The sequence below is a fragment of the Oncorhynchus masou genome, chromosome 28 (assembly GCF_036934945.1).
Source record: "Oncorhynchus masou masou isolate Uvic2021 chromosome 28, UVic_Omas_1.1, whole genome shotgun sequence".
Classification (NCBI taxonomy): Eukaryota; Metazoa; Chordata; class Actinopteri; order Salmoniformes; family Salmonidae; genus Oncorhynchus; species Oncorhynchus masou.
Window position 1 is genome coordinate 46,907,472 of NC_088239.1, and position 24,485 is coordinate 46,931,956.

General features: G+C 43.1%; 1 protein-coding gene across 2 annotated transcripts; it reads left to right on the forward strand.

The window, feature by feature from the left end:
• Positions 1 to 4,407: 4,407 nt before the first annotated feature.
• On the forward strand, positions 4,408 to 23,722 carry LOC135517703 (kinesin-like protein KIF2A). 2 transcript variants are annotated; one of them, XM_064942230.1, is made up of 20 exons: positions 4,408 to 4,563; positions 6,749 to 6,843; positions 7,815 to 7,943; positions 8,085 to 8,139; positions 8,857 to 8,988; positions 9,498 to 9,598; positions 13,509 to 13,604; positions 13,732 to 13,789; positions 13,935 to 14,097; positions 14,330 to 14,420; positions 14,557 to 14,620; positions 14,735 to 14,826; positions 15,030 to 15,172; positions 15,369 to 15,684; positions 16,158 to 16,225; positions 16,424 to 16,555; positions 18,173 to 18,317; positions 19,130 to 19,231; positions 21,109 to 21,244; positions 21,563 to 23,722. In XM_064942230.1, exons 1-20 carry the CDS (start codon positions 4,500 to 4,502, stop codon positions 21,646 to 21,648), a joined length of 2,268 nt encoding a protein of 755 aa, XP_064798302.1. In that variant the 5' UTR covers positions 4,408 to 4,499; the 3' UTR covers positions 21,649 to 23,722. The 2 variants fall into 2 exon arrangements, with proteins under 2 accessions (XP_064798302.1, XP_064798303.1); XM_064942231.1 differs by having other exon boundaries at positions 16,424 to 16,525.
• The last annotated feature ends 763 nt before the right edge of the window (positions 23,723 to 24,485 follow it).

Here is a 24,485-nt window from a genome sequence, read left to right on the forward strand (position 1 = left end):
TAGAAGCACCATGCTCTACCAACACAGCCACTTGGGACCTGACTTAGACAAAGACATGACTACAGCCCTGGATGGAGCCTGAGAGCAAGGCAGTTAACCCACTGTTCTTAGGCCGTCATTGAAAAAAAAATGTTCTTAACTGACTTGCCTCGTTAAATAAAGGTAAAATAAAAAAATAAAGAGTGAGGCTATTACAGCCTGAGAGTGAGGCTTGTGCTGTTAAAGTGGAGAGTAGAGAGGAGGCTGGTTGAGGGGGAATTGAGCGATCCCCAAATCCTTCTCAGACCCCCTTCAAGGGATCTTCATATGCACTGTCTGCTTGCATTACGAATGATCCATGACTGCAAAATAGAGACTCCCAGCGATCCCTCCCTGCAGTACATGAAATATTGGTATGTACAATAATGTGAATGATCTCCAAATGACATATGCATGGCAGGATGCTGTGAGCTGGTGGGCTTACAGCTTACAGATGGGTTTACAGCCCGACTGACGAATCAGCTAGGGGAACAGTGATGATAATGTCATGAATATGACTTGGTACCAATGGTGTAATTGTTAAGTACTTCCTTTGATCATAAGGAAATTCATGTCCATTTATGATATTGTACACCCACACTCTCCCCCCCCACACGCACGCACACACACACACACACACACACACACACACACACACACACACACACACACACACACACACACACACACACACACACACACACACACACGCACACACGCACACACGCACACACACACACACATCCCTCCTATAAACACACAAAGAACAATCATCAAACACCATTAAGCTGTACTGTGTCCTCATTGGTCCTATGGGATCCAGAGCAAACAGACAGAAATTAGTCCCTCACTGCTGACAGCAAGGGACGTGGTTGCTGGGCAAACAGATAGGCCAGACCACGTTGGCCGACACCTTGGGGGATGGATGTGCCCTCTGGACTGACGGGCAGAGGGAGAGAGAGAGGCAGGGTGTGTGTGTATTTGAGAGAGATAGAGAGAGAGAGCGAGAGAGAGGAAGAGTGAGAGACAGAGAGAGAGAGAGAGAGGGAGGCAGCTTAATTCATCTTTTGGAAAGGATGGTGGTTCTGTCTGTGTAGAAGTGGCTGAGGGCTCAGGGCTGGTTATAGGAGGGACTGTGTTACTGCTGCTTGCTTCCCTAACAGATGTCTTATTTATATATATATATAATATATTGTCACATACACCAGATAAATGTGTTGTTTTACAGGGTCAGGAGCAAATTAGGGTTAAGTGCCTTGCTCAAGCGTACATACTGTAGACATATGTTTCATCTGGTTGGCTCAGGTATTTGAACCAGACCCATTCAGTTACTGTCCCAACACTCTAACCGCTAGGCTGGGAGTCACTGTAAATGCACCATCATCATCCACAGAGTGACTAACAGTGTGTTCGGTTGTGACTGTTTGGCCTATATTAATGAGTGGTATTAGATTTACAACAGCTCAAAACTATCCAGCAACTCACCAAACTATAGTTTTCTTCAGCAACAAAAAGTGAAAGTGAAATACAACATGTGAAATACAAGTAATGGACCTGTTTATATACTTTCAAAACGCATCCCCCTGTTCTCACTTTCTGGGCGGAATCTCCCAATCAGATACAGTGTATGTGAGAATAGGATGCATTTGTAAACTATTTAAACAAGACCCAGGAGAGAGATGGCTCCTAGATGGCCCTCTGCTGCTGTGGTGTGGTCCAATGTGGGAATGACATGATCTGACTGCACTGCTCACAAAAACCTGCACATACTTTATAGTAGCCCCATTCAACTTTCTCTATTGTTGATCTTAACCTGATGAAAATAAGTAGAGGTAATTATCCATTCCAACAGTCAATGTGAAAAGAGTTTTAACTGTCTGTGGAAAACAACTTGATCTAGAAAAAATAGCGTTTTTTTACGAAAATGTTGCTAGCCTGCGCAGCCGCTAGTGGCCGCTATGGATCTCCACTATCGTTAGGGCTTAAATTACCCTGCCGGTAACATACTCATGTCCCCCGATGACCGGTTTGTAATAAAATATCCTCCATTCAGGCTTCAAATGCATGGCGGCTAATGCTATTTCCTAATGCTACTTCCCGATGTTGCGCCCCATGTTTAGCCAGGGGTAAACAACCGGCTGCTGTAACCGGATTGGCGCGGTGTGCAACATCCGGAAGTTGTATGAAAATCCGAGAATGTCGTTGGAAAATGTTTTTTTTATTAAAACAGTACGCATATTTCCCCTGTTTTATTTTCGGCGGCACGCCATTAAAGCTAGATATGGAGGACACCGATGTCTTTGCAGCCTGAATTGAGGATGTGTTTGTACAGACCGGTCGAATGTAACGTTATATTACCAGCTGGTCACATTATACCCAGATGATAGTGGAGATTCATTGCGCCCACTATAGCGGCTGACCAGGCTACTTAATAATGACAGTTGTGGTATTGTTTTTTGTTGCTTACGCTACAATGTGATTCTTTGTAGCCCCTCATACGGAGAAACAATGGTGCATTCTGAGACCATGAGTGTAATGATGACTGCATCACTGATTGAGATGCAGACACATTGTTCCTCTCATGCAGCTATTGCGAGGCACACAATATGGATCTAAAATACATATTTTCCAGACATTGACGTTAGATTCATTCCAGGTTCTGAATGAAAGGTGAAAAGACATCATTTACAGGTGTTGAAAATACGTCTTGTTTTGGTAATCGATTCTATGGCCAAATTTCAACTGCACATACATTCTCAATGAAGTAAGCATTGTGTCACACTAATTTATATATTTTGTATCCATTTAATATAGGAAAGAGGGGCCAAGTAAAGATTGCAAAATATAATATTTATTATTGCTGTTATCTGTCACATACACTTATGTTAGCTTTTTCAAAAGCTTCAAAACTGGCAGCGATGATGTTCAAAGTAGTCCAACCTACAGAATAAACCAACAGACCACTTCAACTACAATAATGTTCTCAGTAACGGTTACAGAAATGTTTCACAAGTTTGAACAGCACAGTACAGTACGGCACAGTTCAGTACAGTATGGCACAGTTCAGTACAGTATGGCACAGTAAAGTACGGTACAGGACAGTAGAGTTTTATTCACTAGAGTAGAGTACAGTAGTGTACATTTCAGTAAAGTTTTATTCAGTACAGTACAGTACAGTTTAGTTCAGTAGAGTACATTATACTGTACTTAACTATACTTTACTTTTCTCTACTGCATTGTGCTGTACTATACTCTATTATCCTTTTCTTTACTGGACTGTAATGTAATCTACTATACTGTGATGACTAGCCTGGGCAGCCGGCAAGCCTGTACTGTGCTGTCCAAACTTGTGAAACATAGATGTCTATGATTGGTTCCTGTCTGGACCAATAATCAACATCCATGGATGTTGAAATCAAGGCCGATCCGGACTGCACCAAAAAAAGACGTTGTGTCGGTCCGTGTGTAGTGGGTCTTCTGGATTTGGTTTTCAGAACAATAAAGTGCAGGTGAACACAAGAGGAGATTAAAGGCCCAGTGCAGTAAAAATTGTTTCCTGTGTTTTATATCATATTGTACAACAGCTGATGAAACGAACAATGTAAACGTGTGAACATGTTTTATCAATACCCTTTCCTGATAGTTGCTGCTTGAAAATACAATCTACAATCTTGATCGTTAAAGATACAATATTCTAATCAGCAGGCTTGCATGGGTGGGAGTTTCGGCTTTCTATGGTAACATCACCAGGCGGTAAATTGGTTAAATAGACCAATACAAAGAGAGTTCTAAACCTCTCTGCCAATAACAGCTAGTTTTCAGTTTCCCCCTCCCAACTCTGACTACTCCCAGACAGTCTTAGCAAAATTCTTGCTTTAATGGAAATCTATTACAGTAAGGTACTTAATTATTACCTAGAAATGATTTGATATAGATTATTTTTTTAAACGGCTGCATTGGGCCTTTAACATTTAAATCAAAACAGAGCATTCAACCATGTGTTAACGTTTTTTTTAATGTATGAATTATTATCATATTTATGAATACATATAATAATTATTCGAATTATATTATAAACATTTATAATAAAACATGTTATACTTATCGACTATTACTCAATCATTGGTTACACATCGTGAATTAAACGCATTTATAGAATTAGTCCCGATAAGCCTCTTATTTTGCAATGAACACATTTAAGCGTGCTGCTTTTTCACCCAATGGTACATCGACAGAAAATCGCATAAATATAGCAAGTGTAGCTAGCTAGAAGACGAAGCAAAAATAAAATCCAACTCGCTTCTTGGATGCGTCTCCACTCTGATGGAGCGAGGTAGTCTATACGCATGCGCCCTGCTTCCTTCTATCCTCCTGACCTCCTCCCGGTTTCTCTTTTCTGCGGCGCGACTTGGTCCCCCTCCAATTAAACAAATACACACCCCATACTACAGCCATACACACACATACTACACACATGAGGGATGGCTGTCGCTGTCTTCGGAAAGATCCTCATCGGCATTTACGTGGAAATCAAACGGAGTGATGGTAAGACAGAGAGATATCTCTCCTGCTCGTCCGCTAGCTAGCTAGATAAAGATGCATTTTTCATTGAGGCGCTGTCGCGTTAGCTACATCATCTTTGTTGCTTCAAGGCAGCGCCTAGCCAGTCAAGCAGGGTGCTGAGTTGGATACCTAGCCTAGCAATGGCATAGAGATCTGTGCTCGGTACTAGACCCATTCTCATCCTACTGTCATGCTCCCTGTCTGTCACAGCGGCAGTCAATCAAATCGGTTATTATTACCTTGAATGGCGTAGCTATAGCCAGCTAGTTGTAGCCTTTACTCAATTACTGGGTGAAGCTAGCCGGCTGGCTAACAGGGATTAATGGTTTTTATTGGCAGGGATGCATCCACCTGTGCGGTTATAGGCCGTGCTGGTTGCCTGGTAATGATACTGGATTCAGCCGTATATATCGTTTAGTGAACTGTTTTAATGGGAATAGTCACAGAAGACCGTTCAGCTCTGAACCAGAATCTGGGTTTACAGGAAACGTTGAATATGGCGATTCTCCTTTAAGCCTAGTCCTTGATCATGGCTTTGAGTTACATTATGTTACACGTACTACAGTGCCTTCAGAAAGTGTTCATACTCCTTCGTTTTTCCACATTTTGAAGCATTACAAAGTGGGATTAAAATTGATTTAATTAAGATGTTTTTGTCAACAATCTACAAAGAATACTCTGTAATGTCAAAGTGGAATAAAAATTCTAACATTTGTGAAAAAATATGAAAACAATTGGTTGTTGATCATTGCTAGACAACCATTTTCAGTTCTTAGACTTTCAGGCCATAGATTTTTAAACTGATTTAAGTGAAGACTGTAACTCTGCCACGCAGGAACATTTACTGTCTTCATGGTAAGCAACTCCAGTGTAGATTTGGCCTTGAGTTTTAATTTATTGTCCTGTTGAAAGATCTCCCAGTGTCTGGTGGAAAGCAGACTGAACCAGGGTTTCCTCTAGAATTTTCCATGTGTTTAGCTCCATTCTGTTTAGTTTTTTTAATCCTGAAAAACTCCCCAGTCCTTAACAATTTCAAGCTTACCCATAACATGATGCAGCCACCACTATGCTTGAAAATATGGAGAGTGGTACTCAGTAATGTGTTGTATTGGATTTGCCCAAAATATAACACTTTGTCTTCAGGACAAAAAGTGTATTGCTTTGCCACATTTCCTGCAGTATTACTTTGGTGCTTTGTTGCAAACAGGATGCATGTTTTGGAATATTTTTATTCTGTACAGGCTTCCTTCTTTTCACTCTGTCAATTATGTTAGTATTGTTGAGTAACTACAGTGTTGTTAATCCGTTATCAGTTTTCACCCCCATTTCCTGTCATGTGTAATTGCGGGCTATTCTTTGGGTGCTGAAATCCATAGTTTTTGATAAAAACATATTTTTATGTGACATCGGAAGTCCAGTTCTCCCACACGAGTCGCCGCTTAACTCCATCGTAAATTGTTGAGTTTTAGTCGGCTAGCCACTGACTAACAATAGCCTACTAGCTACTTCTTAACATAGTAGTCCTTGCGAGTCTAAAATGAGTAGTGTTCAGTTGCTATTTATTTAATTCTCATCTGCTCTATCTCCAGGGAAGGACTAGCAAAAGACACACGCTTAGTGATTCTGCAGCAATGAACCTGTCTTGTTTGATTTAATTAAATTATCTGCTCAACCAACTGTGTGACTGTATTTTTTAAATGTTTGTAGTAATTTGGGCTCATCCATAAGAGAAGAGCTTTAGCTATTTAGAATGAGACATGACACAAGAAACATTATGGAAACAAACCATTTTGCATGTACGGTAACATAACAAAATGCCCTGAAGCAGTCAAATGTTGACATGCATGTGAAGCTTTTTTAAATGTCAACCAATCAGATCCAGGGTTATTGACACATCTGTTACTGAAGGCCTCTGCCCATACTGGCCGATTTTGCCTGGTCTCATCGCCACCCTCTTTGGTCAGTGTGATCTAGTGTGTCGTGGTCATTGGCTGAATTTCAATAGCCAGAGTGTATGACCGTATGAGTCTACAACTGTTTTCTCCCTCCTATGGCAGCCGGGACAAATCCATCATGTCATGTGGTCACAAATCCATCATGTCATGGTTCTCTAACCTGCAGGAGTCGACACTGAAGCTGGTATATGTTTATAACATGTTTCTTGCAGGTCGAATCCACCAGGCAATGGTCACATCACTGAATGAAGACAACGAGAGTGTCACGGTGGAATGGATAGAGAATGGAGATACGAAAGGGAAAGAGGTACTGTGTGTTTATGTGTTTATGTGTGTTAATCAGTCATGTCTGACCCCCTATCAGCTTGTACCAGATGGAGCGTTGAAAGTTTTAGGACACAAAGCAAATCAGCTTGACTACGGATGCCTTTAAGTAGTTTGTGTGTGTGTGTGCGCGTGTGTGTGTTTGTTTGTTTGTGCGTGCGTGCCCTCCTTTCGGATTACACATTTTAACATGGTAGCCTATTTCACTTCTTAAATGTCACTGGTAAATTGTTAATCGATCTTACTGCACATGTGTGACATTCTTGTCTTTTCCTGAGTTAAGAGATTACTTTATTATTCCATACGAGATGTTCATTTGTCTTCAGTTTTTTTTTTTTACCCAACCCCTCCGATATACACTGAGCGGACAAAACATTAGGAACACCTGCACTTTCCATGACATAGACTGACCAGTTGAATCCAGGGGAACGCTATGATCCCTTATTGATGTCACTTCTTGAATCCACTTCAATCGGTGTACTTAAGGGGAGGAGACCGGTCAAAGAAGTATTTTTAAGCCTTGAAACATGGATTGTGTAGGTGTGCCATTCAGAGGGTGAATGGCACACATTTGAACATGTTATGGTAGTAGGTGCCAGGCGCATTGGTTTGAGTGTGGGAAGAACTGCAACGCTGCTGGGTTTTTCCACATTCAACAGTTTCCTGTGTGTAATAGGAATGGTCCACCATTCAAAGTACATCCAGCCAACTTGACACAAATGTGGGAAGCATTGGAGTCAACATGGGCCAGCATCCCTGTGGAACAATTTCGACACCTTGTAGAGTCCTTGCCCCGAAGAATTGAGTCTGTTCTGAGGGTAAACGGGGATGTAAACTCAATATTAGGAAGGTGTTCCTAATGTTTTGTACACTCAGTGTATATACATACACACATTAGGTTGGAGAGGCTGGAACAGAGTTTTAACATGTATGTTGCACCCTCTTCCCATGCAGATTGACCTGGAGAGCATATTTGCTCTGAACCCAGATGTGGCCCCTGAAGAGGAGGCAGTACAGAGTCCTGAGACCCCCCCTCCTGCCACCTCTATCGCCTCTGCTGCCAAACAAATCAAGCCACCCAAGGTCATTCTCTTATAGTGTACTGTGCTGTGGCCAAAAGCCATACGTCTGTACAGTATACTTTAATCATGGGAAAGTGTTGGCTATTTTCATGTGTTCCATTTGCTTCTTTACGTTCATATGGTATTCTTTTGTCTCTTGTAGAACCGACGAACAATAGCACCCCCCAAGACTGAAACCCCGGCAAGAGAAAACAGAGGCAAGGCAGCTTCAACAGAACTTTGAGCTCCAAGTCTCCTCACGTTCCTGAGCAAAGACGAGACTTTTGAAGTCTGTCAACGCGAGACTACGACGGTGTCCCAAATAGCACCCTATTCCCTTTATGGTGCACTGCATTTCAACAGGGTCCATAGGGCTCCGGTCAACTGCAGTGCACTATACATGGAATAGGGTGCCATGTTGGGTGTACACTTGGTTTAAGCCCTGCTTGCTACATAACATCCTACTGACCCACTGTACCACGAGAGTAATAGATCTCTATTTCTGTTTCAATAGAAGCAACAGGTGTGCCATCTGTGAATACGTGGTGAAAATACCCCTCGGACACTGTGATATCTGGAGGGAGAGCGACAGAGAGATCAGTAGAGAGATAAAGAGAGACGAGAGAGGAAGAGCGAGACCTTGGTATCTGTAGAGAGAGAGAGAGATCTGTAGCAACAGTCGAAAATAGATAAATACACAGGTGGAAAGGAGAGAGAGGGTCTGGGGAGAGATAGCATATTCATGTCAAGATCATTTACTGACAAATCACCTGAGGATGACCGATATGGGACTGTCATTACTCCTGTTCTGAATTTAAAAAGCCATCAATAAGAAGATGAGATGCCCAAAGACAATATGGCATGTACTAAATGTAAATGTCCTAAACAAAATGTACATGCGTGACTAAAATGTCCTGTATGTTGTTTCTTTCCAGCTGCAGCGGTGGGGACTACGCGGGCCAGACCCAGTCAGATACAGCACCAGCAGAGCCAACCAGAACCACCCCCACCTGCAGCACTCACAGCCCTACAGACACAGCAAATGACACTACAACAGCAGCAGAACGGTAATACACACAGACACACTGCAGCGTTGTGTCGCTAAATAGTCCTGGTTATTGTGAAATACATTTGCCATGTTAACAACTAGTCATTTTTTTTTTTTTTTTTTTGTAAATCTCCGATTGGAGCTCTCTTGCCGCGATGAGATGTGATGTTGAGTCTGGTGGGTTATGATGATGGAACACATGACCAGTGATCTAATGCGCCCAGGCAGACAGACAGGCCTATTAGCCCAGCTGTACTGCTGAGAGAACAGAGAAGCAGCCGGAGAATAGCTCTTTCACTGAGCTGCGCTCTATTCCGGCCAGCCGAGGGGGGGGGGGGGGGGTTTATTATGAGCTTATTGAATGTGTAGCTTAGCGCTCATGGTTTTATCTTTTTGTTGTGTATTTGCCTCTGAAGAGCTTTGAAGTATATTGAAATAGGGACAGTAGAAATGAAAATGGACCACTATTATACATTTATGCTAGATTCTTTTTTGATAATTGTGTTTTCCTACTCTGTACGGGTTCAGCGCGGCGGAAATCCAACTGTGTGAAGGAGGTGGAGAAACTGCAGGAGAAGCGAGAGAGAAGGAGGCTGCAACAACAGGAGTTGAGAGAGAAGAAGGCACAGGTAGGGTCACAGTTTGCTCACCCACAACCGCCCGACGACTGAATATGTGATAAAGTATAAATCTGATGCCTGCACCCAACCCTAACCCGCTAATATAGAAAATGCCTGTAGGCTACAGTCAGCAGAGACAGTGGAACAATCTTTTGACATGGGGTGAAGGATTTTTTTCACCTGATTGACAGTGTCTTGCAAAAGTATTCATCCCCCTTGGCGTTTTTTCTATTTTGTTGAAAAAATTATACAAAACGCCCCCCGGAAAAGTGGTGCGTGCATATGTATTCACCCCCTCTGCTATGAAGCCCCTAAATAAGATCTGATGCAACCAAATACCTTCAAAAGTCACATAATTAGTTAAATAAAGTCCACCTGTGTGCAATCTAAGTGTCATATGATCTGTCACATGGTCTCAGTATATATACGCCTGTTCTGAAAGGCCCCAGAGTCTGCAACACCACTAAGCAAGGGGCACCACCAAGCAAGTGGCACCATGAAGACCAAGGAGCTCTCCAAACAGGTCAGGGACAAAGTTGTGGAGAAGTACAGATCAGGGTTGGGTTATAAAAAAATATCTGAAACTTTGAACATCCCACGGAGCACCATTAAATTTGTTATTCAAAAATGGAAAGAATATGGCACCACAACAAACCTGCCAAGAGAGGGCCGCCCACCAAAACTCACGGACCAGGCAAGGAAAGCATTAATCAGAGAGGCAACAAAGAGACCAAAGATAACCCTGAAGGAGCTGCAAAACTCCACAGCGGAGATTGGAGTATCTTAAATATGACCACTTTAAGCCGTACACTCCACAGAGCTGGGCTTTATGGAAGAATGGCCAGAAAAAAGCCATTGCTTAAAGAGAAAAATAAGCAAACACGTTTGGTGTTTGCCAAAAGGCATGACGGAGACTTCCCAAACATATGGAAGAAGGTACTCTGGTCAGATGAGACTAAAATTGAGCTTTTTGACCATCAAGGAAAACGCAATGTCTTGCGCAAACTCAACACCCCTCATAAACCTGAGAACATCATCCCCACAGTGAAGCATGGTGGTGGCAGCATCATGCTGTGGGGATGTTTTTCATCGGCAGGGACTGGGAAACTGGTCAGAATTGAAGGAATGATGGATGGCACTAAATACAGGGAAATTCCAGGGGGAAACCTGTTTCAGTCTTCCAGAGATTTGAGACTGGGACGGAGGTTCACCTTCCAGCAGGACAATGACCCTAAGCATACTGCTAAAGCAACACTCAAGTGGTTTAAGGGGAAACATTTAAACGTCTTGGAATGGCCTAGTCAATGCCCAGACTTCAATCCAATTGAGAATCCGTGGTATGACTTAAAGGATTGCTGTACACAAGCGGAACCCATCCAACTTGAAGGAGCTGGAGCAGTTTTGCCTTGAAGAATGGGCAAAAATCCCAGTAGCTAGATGTGCCAAGCTTATAGAGACATACCCCAAGAGACTTACAGCAGTAATTGCTGCAAAAGCTGGCTCTACAAAGTATTGCCTTTGGGGGGGTGAATAGTTATGCATGCTGAAGTTTTCTTTTTTTTGTGTTATTGTTTGTTTCACAATAAAACATATTTTGCATCTTCAAAGTAGTATGCATGTTGTGTAAATCAAATGATACAACCCCCCCCCCAAAATCCATTTTCATTCCAGGTTGTAAGACATCAAATTAGGAAAAATGCCAAGGGGGGTGAATACCTTCGCAAGTATGTACACTGCATGACCAAAAGTATGTGGACATTTGCTTGTCGAACATCTCATTCCAGAATCATGGACATTCATATGGAGTTGGACCACCTTTGGTGCAATGACAGCCTCCACTCTTCTGGAAGGCTTTCCACTCGATATTGGAAAATTGCTGCTGGAACTTACTTCCATTCAGCCACAAGACCATTACTGAGTTCGGGCACTGATGTTAGGCGATTAGGCCCTGCTCTTAGTCGGCATTCCAAATTATCATTGGTTGTTGATGTCAGGATTGTGTGCAGGCCAGTCAAGTTCTTCCACACCAACAAACCATTTCAGTATGGACCTCGCTTCATGCACGGGGGCTGAGGAAAGGGCCTTCCCCAAACTGTTGCCACAAAGTTGGAAGCACAGAATCGTCTAGAATGTCATTGTATGCTGTAGCGTTAAGATTTCCCTTCACTGGAACTAAGGGGCCTAGCCCGAACCATGAAAAACAGCCCCAGACCATTATTCCTCCTCCACCAAACTTTACAGTTGGCACTATGCATTGGGGCAGGTAGCATTCTCCTGCCATCTGACAAGCCCAGATCCATCCGTCAGACTGCCAGATGGTGAAGCGTGATTCATCACTCCAGAGAACATGTTTCCACTCCTCCAGAGTCCAGTGGTGGCAAGCTTTACACCACTCCAGCCGACGCTTGGCATTGCGGATGGTGATCTTAGGCTTGTGTGCGGCCATGGAAACCATTTCATGAACCTCCCGACGAACAGTTCTTGTGCTGATGTTGCTTCCAGAGGCAGTTTGGAACTCGATAGTGAGTGTTGCAACCGAGGACAGATGATTGTTACGCGCTTCAGCGCTTGTCGGTCGCCTTCTGTGAGCTTGTGTGGCCTACCACTTTGTGGCTCAGCTGTTGTTGCTCCTGGACATTTCCACTTCACAATAACAGCAGTTACAGTTGACTGGGGCAGCTCTAGCAGGGCAAAATTTGACAACTGACTTGTTAGATAGTTGGCCTCCTATGATGGTGCCACGTTGAAAGTCTGTGAGCTTTTCAGGAAGGCCATTCTACTGCCAATGTTTGTCTATGGAGATTGCATGGCTGTGTGCTCAATTTTATACACCTATCAGCAACAGGTGTGGTTTTGTAAATATTGTGTATGTTTCTGCTTATAATTTCTGACAATTTGGTAGGTTATTTGTTAGTTGACTCTTCTGTCAATATGTGTTGCTCTAGAAGACTAAATTTACCCTTGCTCACTAGAATAATGTCATAGATCGATAGAATGAATGCTTCAATCTAGTTGACATCGGTAACATTTTCTCTGTCTTTTCGGATTCTTTCGTGGAGCAAAGACGTTTAGGGGCCGGGATAAAATGCAAAAAAAATAAAAAACGGTTTCCAAATGACTTCATGTTTCTGATAAGATTTCAGTTTGACTTGGATGCATATTTTATGTGGTTGAAATACAATTATTATGTTATGCTAATAAAGATAGATACCGCCTGTAGAGGTGCTAACTGCATATTTGCATTCTCTCAAAATGTGGCTTACATTTGGTGTATCATTTTACTGCAAGAAATGCTTGATTCTGAAGGAGTTGATATTAAGGCTATGTGAGAGATTATAGACCTACAGTCCGTGTCCAGATTTCACTTTCCATTTAACCCATCTGAACAATAGACTTAAGTTCCCTTGACGTGCCACAGGCCCATTTTGAAGACCCTGTCTTGTGACTCTGGCGCCTCAAAATCATCACTGCTATCATCCTCTTTTACCACGTCACCAAATCTTTCCCAAACATGACTTTTCTGGACCTCCCTTCGCTTTATTTTCATCACTCCATTTCGTAGCCTTTCTCTTATTGAATTAAAGTCCTACAGTGTCCTTTCTCCTCCGTAGATGACGTTAACTTTTTCTGTGCGTTCCCAAAAGCATTATGTGAGTGTAGTCTATTTGGCGCGTGTACAGTTAGGCCCTAAAGCTAAGGCTTGTGCACCAATGCCAGATAGCCTACAATGATGAAAGAAAATCCTCAATGTAGCATATAAGGTATAAATTGCACATGAATGATACATTGTATTTTCTTTATTCAACCTGCCCTTCATCCACACAATATATCCACGGGGACTGCGGTAACCCACGACTCATTAACACACACACACACACACATATACACACACACTGTTGACTGTGCCGTTCTCTCCCAGGAGGTAGATGTCACTGTGCCTAACTATGAGATCATGTGTATGATCAGAGACTTCAGAGCCAGTCTGGACTACAGGCCTCTAACCACCGCTGATCTGGTACGTTTCATATCTATATCTGTCTGCTAAAACTGCTTAGGCGCAGGTCTATTTTCATAGAGCGGTGACACGTCTTTGTTGGCCACTAACTAAATCATGTCTTGTATGACATTGTTTCAACTTTCAGATCGATGAGGAGCACAGGATATGTGTGTGTGTACGAGCACGGCCCCTCAATAAAAAAGGTACACATTACATCAATCGAACGCAGGCACGCCAACTTTCGGGTTACATGCTCTTTTCCATGCAGAGGTCTAGCAGCAGCATAAGCATCGCACTCCTCACACGTTCTCGTGGAAACATGATTTCCCCCCCCTCCCCCCCCTCCAGAGTTGACTATGAAGGACCTGGATGTGATCACCATCCCCAGTAAGGACGTGGTGATGGTCCATGAGCCCAAGCAGAAGGTGGACCTGACCAGGTACCTGGAGAACCAGACCTTCCGCTTCGATTACACCTTTGACGACAGCGCAGACAACGACATGGTCTACCGGTAAGTTTCCCTTCTCAACTCCCAAGAGGTGATAGTGTCTGGTGCGGAGGTACGTTTTTCAAGAACACAAATGATCACGTGCACTGGGACAAATTCTAACTGGAGATGTGTGTCTGTGTGTCAACACTCCCGTTGACATAACACGGTTTATTTGAAAGTGTGAGTTGAAAGTATAATATTGTAATTTAGAGTATCTTTACTGTGGTCAACCGTTCATTCCCCCTGTCCCCAGGTTCACCGCCCGACCACTGGTGGAGACCATCTTTGAGAGGGGAATGGCCACCTGCTTCGCCTACGGACAGACAGGAAGTGGGAAAACGCATGTGAGTGGCACCGATGATGATCTCTTCCCGCGTGTGTCGGGCTAACACTTGAACACTAACTTGATAATGCTGTATCCTAGCTACCTAGCAACCTGTATCTAGCCATCCTAGATAAGCTCACTGCTTTCCCTTTCAGACAATGGGAGGAGACTTCTCTGGGAAGAACCAAGACTGTTCTAAAGGGATCTATGCACTGGCTGGTACGAACACTACACCATCTCTCTCTCTCTCTCTCTCTTTAGTTCAAAACGTGCTCCTTCTGCGTGTTTGTGTGAAGCTGTGTCTCTTCAGTGAAGCCCTTTCTCTCTTTGCAGCGAGAGACGTGTTTCTCATGCTGAAGAAGCCGAACTACAAGAAGTTGGACCTCAATGTCTTCTCCACCTTCTTTGAGATCTACAGTGGGAAGGCAAGTGGAGTCACCACAATACATGCATCTACAAACCCCCTATATTGAACCGTGAAGCCTGGAGGGTGGCGACTGTGTTTATGTGACCGTGGTTGTGGTTCTGTACGTGTTTGACCTGCTGAACCGCAATGCCAAACGGTGTGGGCCGAAGGACGGTTGTGGTTGTGTTAACCCGGCCGCGTGGTTGTGTTGCGCTTCTCTAGGTGTTTGACCTGCTGAACCGGAAAGCCAAGCTGAGGGTTCTGGAGGATGGGAAGCAGCAGGTGCAGGTGGTGGGGCTGCAGGAGAGAGACGTCAAATGTACTGAAGACGTCCTCAAACTCATAGAGGTTGGAAACAGCTGCAGGTAAAACCATAGAGGGCGAGTAGGAGGGAGGGGTGGAGGGGGATGGTTTAATTGACTGGCGTTAACTTATTTTAAAGATCTGATATGGATGTTATTCCTGCCAGTCATTTCCTGCTGCTTTACTCTCCCTCCCTCCCCTCTCTATCATCTCTCGCTCCTCCTCCTCTTCCACCCTCCATCTCTCGCTCTCTCCCAGGACGTCAGGTCAGACCTCGGCCAACGCCCACTCGTCCCGTAGCCACGCTGTGTTCCAGATCATTCTGAGGCGGCGAGGGAAGATGCACGGCAAGTTCTCGCTGATCGACCTGGCGGGGAACGAGAGGGGGGCCGACACGTCCAGCGCTGACCGCCAGACTCGCCTGGAGGGAGCCGAGATCAACAAGAGCCTGCTGGCGCTCAAGGAGTGTATCAGAGCCCTGGGTCGGAACAAGCCCCACACCCCGTTCAGAGCCAGCAAGCTGACCCAGGTTCTCAGAGACTCCTTCATCGGGGAGAATTCAAGGACCTGCATGGTGAGATAATACTGTACATGCATCTCCTTTAAAGTGACGATCAGCAGTTGAAACAATAACAATGGCGTTTTCTCCCCGCCCCGTTTCGCTAAAAAGCTGAGGGGTGGGGCTGGAGAAATGTAACCACTCTCAAATTCATAGACAGATCTGTGGATGCAAGGACTGACCATCCATGATTTCAAAATGAGAGTTTTAACCATGTTTTGAGGTTATACAGTGTTTGTTTACATTTACTTTGTTTAGAGTAAAACAAGCTTATATTTTGGGTTCTGATGGGGTACTAAACTCGTGAAGTTATATTATTCATAATTATATATATAATTAATGTATAAGTCCAAAAATGGATGTAGCTACAGCAGATTGTCCCTCCAACTTCCTGGTCTTCAGAACTGCCTGACTCGATGTTTATTTATTAAGCACCAATGATTATGATTATTTTCTAACGATGTAGTAACTGTTATTTCCCCCCACAGATTGCCACTATATCTCCTGGAATGGCTTCCTGTGAAAACACTCTAAACACTCTGAGATACGCCAACAGGTGAGACCACGCTGACTGATAAGGGAGAAGTTTAATTCAAGTTGTCATTGCAGAATAACCTTCCCCCCCTCCTATATCTCGTCTCACTCCCTCTTCTTGATACGAGACAAATCATTTACCCTCTAATGTATGATCAGACCTTATCCTGACGGGATCTTCTCGGTCGCTTTGTGTGTGTGTCTCTCTCCCCCTCTCCAGAGTGAAGGAGTTTGGGATCAGCCCATCAGACATCCCCTTCTCCCAGCAGCAGGGTGGTGGAGGGGGGAGTCGTGCTGAGCTCTCCCCCACTAATACCTACGAGTACGATGACTTTCCCACCTCTCCCACCAGGTCTCTCCTCTCTACTAATCTCTTACCTACCGTACTTACTTCATCTTCTTCGTTCCTATGTTTGTGATCTCCACTAGCTCACATACAAACCCATCCTCTGCCTGTCATTTGACTCCAGTGAGAGGTTACTCCTAACCGCAGATCTAGGATCAGATGAACTGTAACCTTATAATAACTATAAGGCCAGTCAGGCCATAAAGAAAATATCGCTCTGATCCTGGACCAGGGGTTTAGGGTAACTTTTACCTACGCCTTTATTTTTTACTCCTAAGTACCCCTTTCATTGACTTAAGTGTTGCTGGCTACAAACCTGCACGGACCTCAAGTTTTTCAGCTTGTTTCCGTTTTTTTTCTTCTTCATTTATATAATTTATTTAACCTACGATGATATAATTTATTTAAAAAGGTCCCGAACAGTCATTCTGATTCCCGTGTAAAATAGCCTTTTGAGTAACTAAAATATCACCCATAATATTTGTTTTCGAATAGAAATGCTTCAAATTGTAGAACATTTTATTTTTTTCTCATGGCTAACTACCAGGAAGTTTGAAAAGACAGGCTAAGTGGATGGGGAGCTAATATTCATGAGCTCGCCTTGACTGATAGCTCTTTGAAACACCTCTGTTAAGCAACTTGGATGCAGTGAGCAGTTTAGCAGTAAAATCATCTCAAGAATATTTGGTGATACACAAAGCAGCTCAAACGACATGGAATTTGCATCAATTATTTTATAAAATTCAATGAATTTTATACATCTCCTGTTTGGCATGTATCTTGTGATATGGTTCACAGCAGCACTGACGGATGTGTTGAAATGACAACTGCGTCAGTTTTGAACGACCCCCCCTTTTGTTCCATGCTGGCCGAATACCTAGCTAGCCAGTAACTAGCTAACACCAGACATATAAGTATCTTTGCCATAGATTAATAGGGTAAACTTTTAATTATGCTTGCTGACAACCTACAGATTTTGACACCAGTTGAGTAGTTATCTAGCTGTATAAATCACGCCTCTCTTAAAATACGCCTTCTCCGATGTTGGTTACAAGGCGGTACTTATTTAAATTAGATAAGAGAATATCATGTTACCATTGGTGTATTAAAATGAGAGAGTTAGGATGATGTCACCCTAAACCCTTATTAATCCCGCCGCCTGAATCCAAGTGTTTGACATGGTGGAGGGGACCAGTAACTTTATGATCAAACTTTATCAATGTAGAAACGACAGTCATTTTTCACACTTTGATCTGATTTTATTCAAATATCATGCATTTCATGAAAAACATGATTTTGACTGTTCATGACCTTTACCCTTCAGTTTCAGTTTGTCATTGCTGAATTGTGGCATGCTTATATGTTTAACTCTTTCATACATTCATTTCAGAAGCAGTTTTTTTGTTTTTCATGTTTTTCTTTCCCAGCTTGTCCTTCACACTCCTGCATAAGAATGTCTCCATTCGTTCCCATTGGTTCATTGACTGTTTTAACCAATCAAAAGGTCAGATCATGTGGTCAGGGAAAACTACTAATGTGTGTGCTTGCGTATGTGTGCGCGTACATGTGTGTTCTTGCATGCCTGTGTGTGTGTCTGTGTGTGGTGTTTGTGTGCATCGACAGGGTGAAGGAGCTGACGGTGGACCCAGGGGTGATGATGGAGGGGCGGGGAGGACACAGCGTCACCCAGCTAGAGGTCCTGGAGGCTCAGTGGGGGGTCGGCAGCTCCCCTCAGAGGGATGACCTCAAACTGCTCTGTGAACAAAACGTAAGAAAACACACACACATACACCTACTGTCCCGTTACCCCTGTATAGTGCCCTCCACTAATATTGGCACCCTTGGCAAATATTAGCAAAACGGCCTGTGAAAAAAAGGTATTTGCTGTTTATCCTCTTGGTCTTTCATTCAAAATATTCACAAAAATCTAAACTTTAAATATTTTTCTCAGAAACATATGTGCCACAATTATTGGCACCCCTACAAATTATCATGAGTAAAATATAACTTAAGTGTATTCCCGTTCAAATGTTGTGTTTTTAAGTTCACCTGAGTGATTAGGAAAACTTAAGTGGTAAGCCATGACTTCCTGTTTCAATGGGGTATAAATATGAGGTGACACACAGGCCAAGTTCCCATAGTCATCCATCACTATGGGAAAGACCCTACACAAATCAGGAAATGGCTATAAGAAAATACCTTAAAACGGTTGAAACTGCCCATTTCCACTATCAGGGCAATAATTAAGACGTTTAAAGCAGCTGGAGATGTTAACAATCGGCCTGGAAGAGGACGTGTGTCTATATTGACCCCACGCACATTGAGGAGGATGGTTAAAGTGGCCCAAAAAAACTCCCAAGCATCACAGTTGGAGAATATTTACCATGGTTATATTAGTGGTGGGCACTACATACTGGCTTATACACTGATTTACTGTCAAATAAAAAGGGTGTGGTTCTTCAGAGTATTCTTATCTCTGTTCTCTTTTTTTCTCTCCATCTCTCTTCTCTTTCTTTCTCTTTATCCTTCTCTCTCACCCCTCCCTCCATCGGCATCTCTCTCTCCCCCTCTCCTCTCCAGGAAGAGGAGGTGTCCCCCCAGCTCTTTACCTTTCATGAGGCTGTGTCTCAGCTGGTGGAGATGGAGGAACAGGTGCTGGAAGACCACCGAGCTGTGTTTCAGGTACACACACACACACACACACATATAGTTCAGAGTAGGGCTGCACAATGAATCAAATTGCCATCGAAATTGCAAATTTAACATGTGCAAAATCCATATTGCAAGGGATCCATATTGCATGCAATATGTTGAAATGCCATTCAGCTGCGTAATGTCCGCGTTTATAGTTTATTCCGTTTGTTGTCTCCTTTCTGCTCTTGTGGCTGCTTCCCACACACACAACAAGCCTTGCAACATGTCACTCGATCAGCACACTTCCTTCTCCTTGCTGTTAGATTCACTATAAGTTTTCATGCTGTTTTAGGTCAAATGCAGGCAACAGATTGTTCCAAACAAGAATGATGCTTCTTTACACTTTGCTTCTTAATAAACTCAGCAAAAAAAGAAACGTCCTCTCACTGTCAACTACATTTATTTTCAGCAAACTTTACATGTGCAAATATATGAATGAACATAACAAGATTCAACAACTGAGACATAAACTGAACAAGTTCCACAGACATGTGACTAACAGAAATTGAATAATGTGTCCCTGAACAAAGGGGGGGTCAAAAGTAACAGTATCTGCTGTGGCCACCAGCTGCATTAAGTACTGCAGTGCATCTCCTCCTCATGGACTGCACCAGATTTGCCAGTTCTTGCTGTGAGATGTTAGCCCACACTTCCACCAAGGCACCTGCAAGTTCCCGAACATTTCTGGGGGGAATGGCCCTTGCCCTCACCCACAGATCCAACAGGTCCCAGGCGTGCTCAATGGGATTGAGATCCGGGCTCTTCGCTGGCCATGACAGAACACGGACATTCCTGTCTTGCAGGAAATCACGCACAGAACGAGCAGTATAGCTGTTGGCATTGTCATGCTGGAGGGTCATGTTAGGATGAGCCTGCAGGAAGGGTACCACATGAGGGAGGAGGATGTCTTCCCTGTAAAGCACAGCATTGAGATTGCAATGACAACAAGCTCAGTCCGATGATGCTGTGACCCTCCAAATCGATCCCGCTCCAGAGTACAGGCCTCGGTGTAACGATCGTTCCTTTGACGATAAACGGGAATCCGACCATCACCCCTGGTGAGACAAAACCGCAACTTGTCAGTGAAGAGCACTTTTTGCCAGTCTTGCCTGGTCCTGTGACGCTGGGTTTCTGCCCATAGGCAACGTTGTTTCTGGTGACGTTGTTTCTGCCTTACAACAGGCCTTACAAGCCCTCAATCCAGCCTCTCTCAGCCTATTGCGGACAGTCTGAGCGCTGATGGAGGGATTGTGCTGTTCCTGGTGTAACTCGAGCAGTTGTTGTTGCCATTCTGTACCTGTCCCGCAGGTGTGATATTCGTATGTACCGATCCTGTGCAGGTGTTGTTACACGTGGTCTGCCACTGCGAGGACGATCAGCTGTCCGTCCTATCTCCCTGTAGCGCTGTCTTAGGCGTCTCACAGTACGGACATTGCAATTTATTACCATGGCCACATCTGCAGTCCTCATGCCTCCTTGCAGCATGCCTAAGGCACGTTCACGCAGATGAGCAGGGACCCTGGTCATCTCTCTTTGGTCTTTTTCAGAGTCAGTAGAAAGGCCTCTAGTGTCCTAAGTTTTCATAACTGGGACCTTAATTGCATATCGTTTGTAAGCTGTTTGTGTCTTAAGGACCGTTCCACAGGTGCATGTTCATTAATTGTTTATGGTTCATTGAACAAGCATGGGAAACAGTGTTTAAACCCTTTACAATGAAGATCTGTGAAGTTATTTGGATTTTCACAAATTATCTTTGAAAGACAGGGTCCTGAAAAGGGGACGTTTTCTTTTTTTGTTGAGTTTATAAATTAGTTCAGAGTAGGAGTTTCATTCTCTGTGTGTGTTCCCGTCTGTGTCCGGTGCAGGAGTCTATCCGCTGGCTGGAGGATGAGAAGGTTCTGTTGGAGATGACAGAGGAAGTGGACTATGACGTAGACTCCTATGCCACGCAGCTAGAACAGATCCTGGATCAGAAGATAGACATCCTCATTGAGCTCAGAGGTAATGTGGGATTCTAATAACCGATTCTAGATCAGAACTAAGCAATCATTAAATTAATTGTGATTCATGTCATGTTATTTGGAAGTAAGAAACAAGATGACATTTCATAGCATTTGTGACTGATTATATCTAAGCCTCTACCTTCTCTTCCTTTCCTCCAATCTCCCTTATTTCCCCCTCCTTTCCTCCCCTCTCTCCCGCCTCCTTTCCTCCCCCTCCTCTCCTCTCTCTTCCCTCCTTTACGCCCCTCTCTCCTCCCTCCTTTTCTCCCGTCTCTCTTCCCTTCTTTCTTTCCCTCCCTCGCCCTTCCTCTCTCAGACAAAGTGAAGGGTTTCCGTTCTACACTCCAGGAAGAGGAGCAGGCGAGCAAACAGATCAACCCCAAGAGGCCTCGCGCTCTTTAGACACACACATTCAAACACACACGTGTATGTCCACACGTCATTAATCTCAACACTTAACTGGAACCCTCTGACATTAAGGCTACTTGAGACTGTCATAAGCATGACATAACTGATGTCCTTAGCCATGGGCCCTAAAAGATGGTTGGGGCCCATTGCGGTACTGGGTTTTGAATATCTAAATGTGGGTTGTGGCCTAAAGCATTGTTTCATTTGTCCAGAGAGGCATATTGACATTTAAAGGCATTAAAAGAAATATGGGGTCACAGCACAAAACATCTGGAAACATCTGGAAACGTGAGATTATTTAGTAATTTGTTTAGACCTAAATAAGATACATGCTATGATGTATTTTATGATTGAAGGATCATGAAGTGTTGCCCTATTCTCTATGTACAGGCTCTCATTGCTGCTTGTAAATATCCTCCATCCATCCATTTATCCATCTGTTAAACCGAGAGCAGATTCTCTTATTTCCATGTATGCACATGGGTAATGTATCTATGTGGTGAAACAACTATTTACGGATTTTCATTTAAACAAAGAAAAGGGGGAAGGATTTCTTTTATGCACCTTTTTATAAGACAAGCTGTAAGATATGATCGATTTTACCTCCAGCCAATTTTAAGAATCAAAACAACGTATTTATTTAGTAACTTAACTACCATCCGTATTCAATCATGCTCCTTGAGAGTTTTAATGTGTGCAGGCTTTCTTTCCAGCCCAGCACAAACACACCTGACTCAACAAGACCGTGATCAGCTGAATTAGATGTGTTAGTGCTAGGTTGGGGCAAAAGCCTGCACGCATTGTATTCAACTCTCCAGGACCAAGAGCAACAAACACTGATTTTAGTAGGAAATACATTTCTGACCACCTGTTCTGATCATGTAGCCTATATAGGTTGAGGAAGTGATAATGTGTTGGTTTGGGAGCCAACCAGATGCATGCATGCACAAACCAGCTGTGATTGTACTTTATTGGAGTTGTTGAATACTCATTTCTGTTTGGCTTGAAGGGCATTCTAGAGCGTGCATTATTTCCCCATAACACACGGTGTATCAGCACGGTAGAATTCATTGGCTATAGTTCATTCTTACGTGTTCTATGTTTGAGCTGCTTTTGGAAGCAAACGTCGAATTGAAAACATTATTGGCATTGTTGAATTGGATTTTCATAACTGTAAGCTAGGACTGATGGTTTGTTGTGCTAAACTAGCGAGTTTGTTTGGTTACCAAGGCAACTACTGTAGCTCTCTAGTAAACTTGCTAGCTACTTCAGTGGATGTTGAACACATTTCCAGCGGCAAATGTGTTAAATTATAACCATTGTATGAAATGGATAATAAACTCGAGCTCTATGCGTCCTCTGGAAAATAATGCAACTCCGTGGAAGGTCAGTTCCACTCCGCTAGCGCGTTTATTTTCCACAGAACGCATAGCCCCTTGTTGATGATCTCTTACATAAACCTACTGCACACTCGTGTGCTACTGTACATAAATGCACTACTCTTTACGACCTTCTCCAACAGTGTTTTCCCAATCTTTTCTTAGGCAAGGTGTGCCACCCTTTCACGTCTAAAAAGACTAGTTGAAATGTTCAGTGGCTTCAACCTTCTGCTGTTTTTGAGGGACATGGTGCCCCTCCTAAAGAATATTGGGGAAACACTGTCGTACAAATGCTTCTAATGACTAGCTTGTATAAAACTGCTCTGTGTTACTTGCTAGGATAAATATTTATGTACCAACCTGCCTCTTAACAAGCCCAGTCGCAGTTGTATCTGTCCGTTCTGTTTACAAGGCAATCAATGTGCTATTAACTGAAGAAATACCCTCGTACTATGAATCTTGTAAAGAAGTCTCTTTTCTCCCCCACCCCCCCCCCCCTCCCATTTTAAAGTTGTTTATAAAAGGGAATATGGAGGTGCAGATGTATAGTGATGAAAAGGACTGAGTTTGGACCTAGCTGCTGCAGTGTAACTAGAACTTGACTACGGTACCTTAAGATAATTGATGTGTGCATCAGATGTAACTGCCTGGCTTAAAGAATAAAGAACCACCTGACTGACTGCACCTTCTGCTGTATGTGTTCTGACAATAATTATTCAGAAGTTGACATCCTTACAGACCACAATCTCCAGTCACAACAATTGTATGTATTATTTTGGGGTAGTAGGCCAACTTTATTTTAACATATACAGTGCCTATATAAGGTCTACACCTTGGAACTTTTTTCACATTTTGGTGGTTTACAAAGTGGGATTGAAATAGATTTAATTGCATTTTTTGTTCCCCCATTGATCTATACAATACTCCATAATGTCAAAGTGACATTTAAAAAAACAGTTTTACAAATTAAATAACTAAAATCTAGTCGTTGCATAAGTATTCACCCCCTTTGTTTAGACAAGCCTAAATTAGTTCAGAAGTAAAATAACCACAAAAAGTTATATGGTCTCACTCTGTAAAATAATAGGGGTTGACATGATTTCTGAATGACTATCCCTTCATCTGTCCCCCATACATAAACTCAGCACAAAAACAAACGTCCTCTCACTGTCAACTGCATTTATTTTCAGCAAACTTAACGTGTAAATATTTGTATGAACATAACAAGATTCAACAACTGAGACAAACTCAACAAGTTCCACAGACATGTGACTAACAGAAATTGAATGTGTCCTTGAACAAAGGGACGATTCTTTTTTTTGCTGAGTTGACAATATAAACTCAGCAAAAAAAGAAACGTCCCTTTGTCAGGACCCTGTCTTTCAAAGATAATTCGTAAAAATCCAAATAACTTCACAGATCTTCATTGTAAAGGGTTTAAACACCAAAAGA

What these genes read in the sequence shown, in the direction of transcription:
- LOC135517703 (XM_064942230.1), top strand. Translation starts at nt 4,500, where the DNA reads ATGGCTGTCGCTGTCTTCGGAAAGATCCTCATCGGCATTTACGTGGAA. An exon ending in GAGATACGAAAGGGAAAGAG is followed by an intron (nt 6,844 to 7,814) that starts GTACTGTGTGTT and finishes CTTCCCATGCAG; the next exon opens with ATTGACCTGGAGAGCATATT. An exon ending in TGAGAGAGAAGAAGGCACAG is followed by an intron (nt 9,599 to 13,508) that starts GTAGGGTCACAG and finishes GTTCTCTCCCAG; the next exon opens with GAGGTAGATGTCACTGTGCC.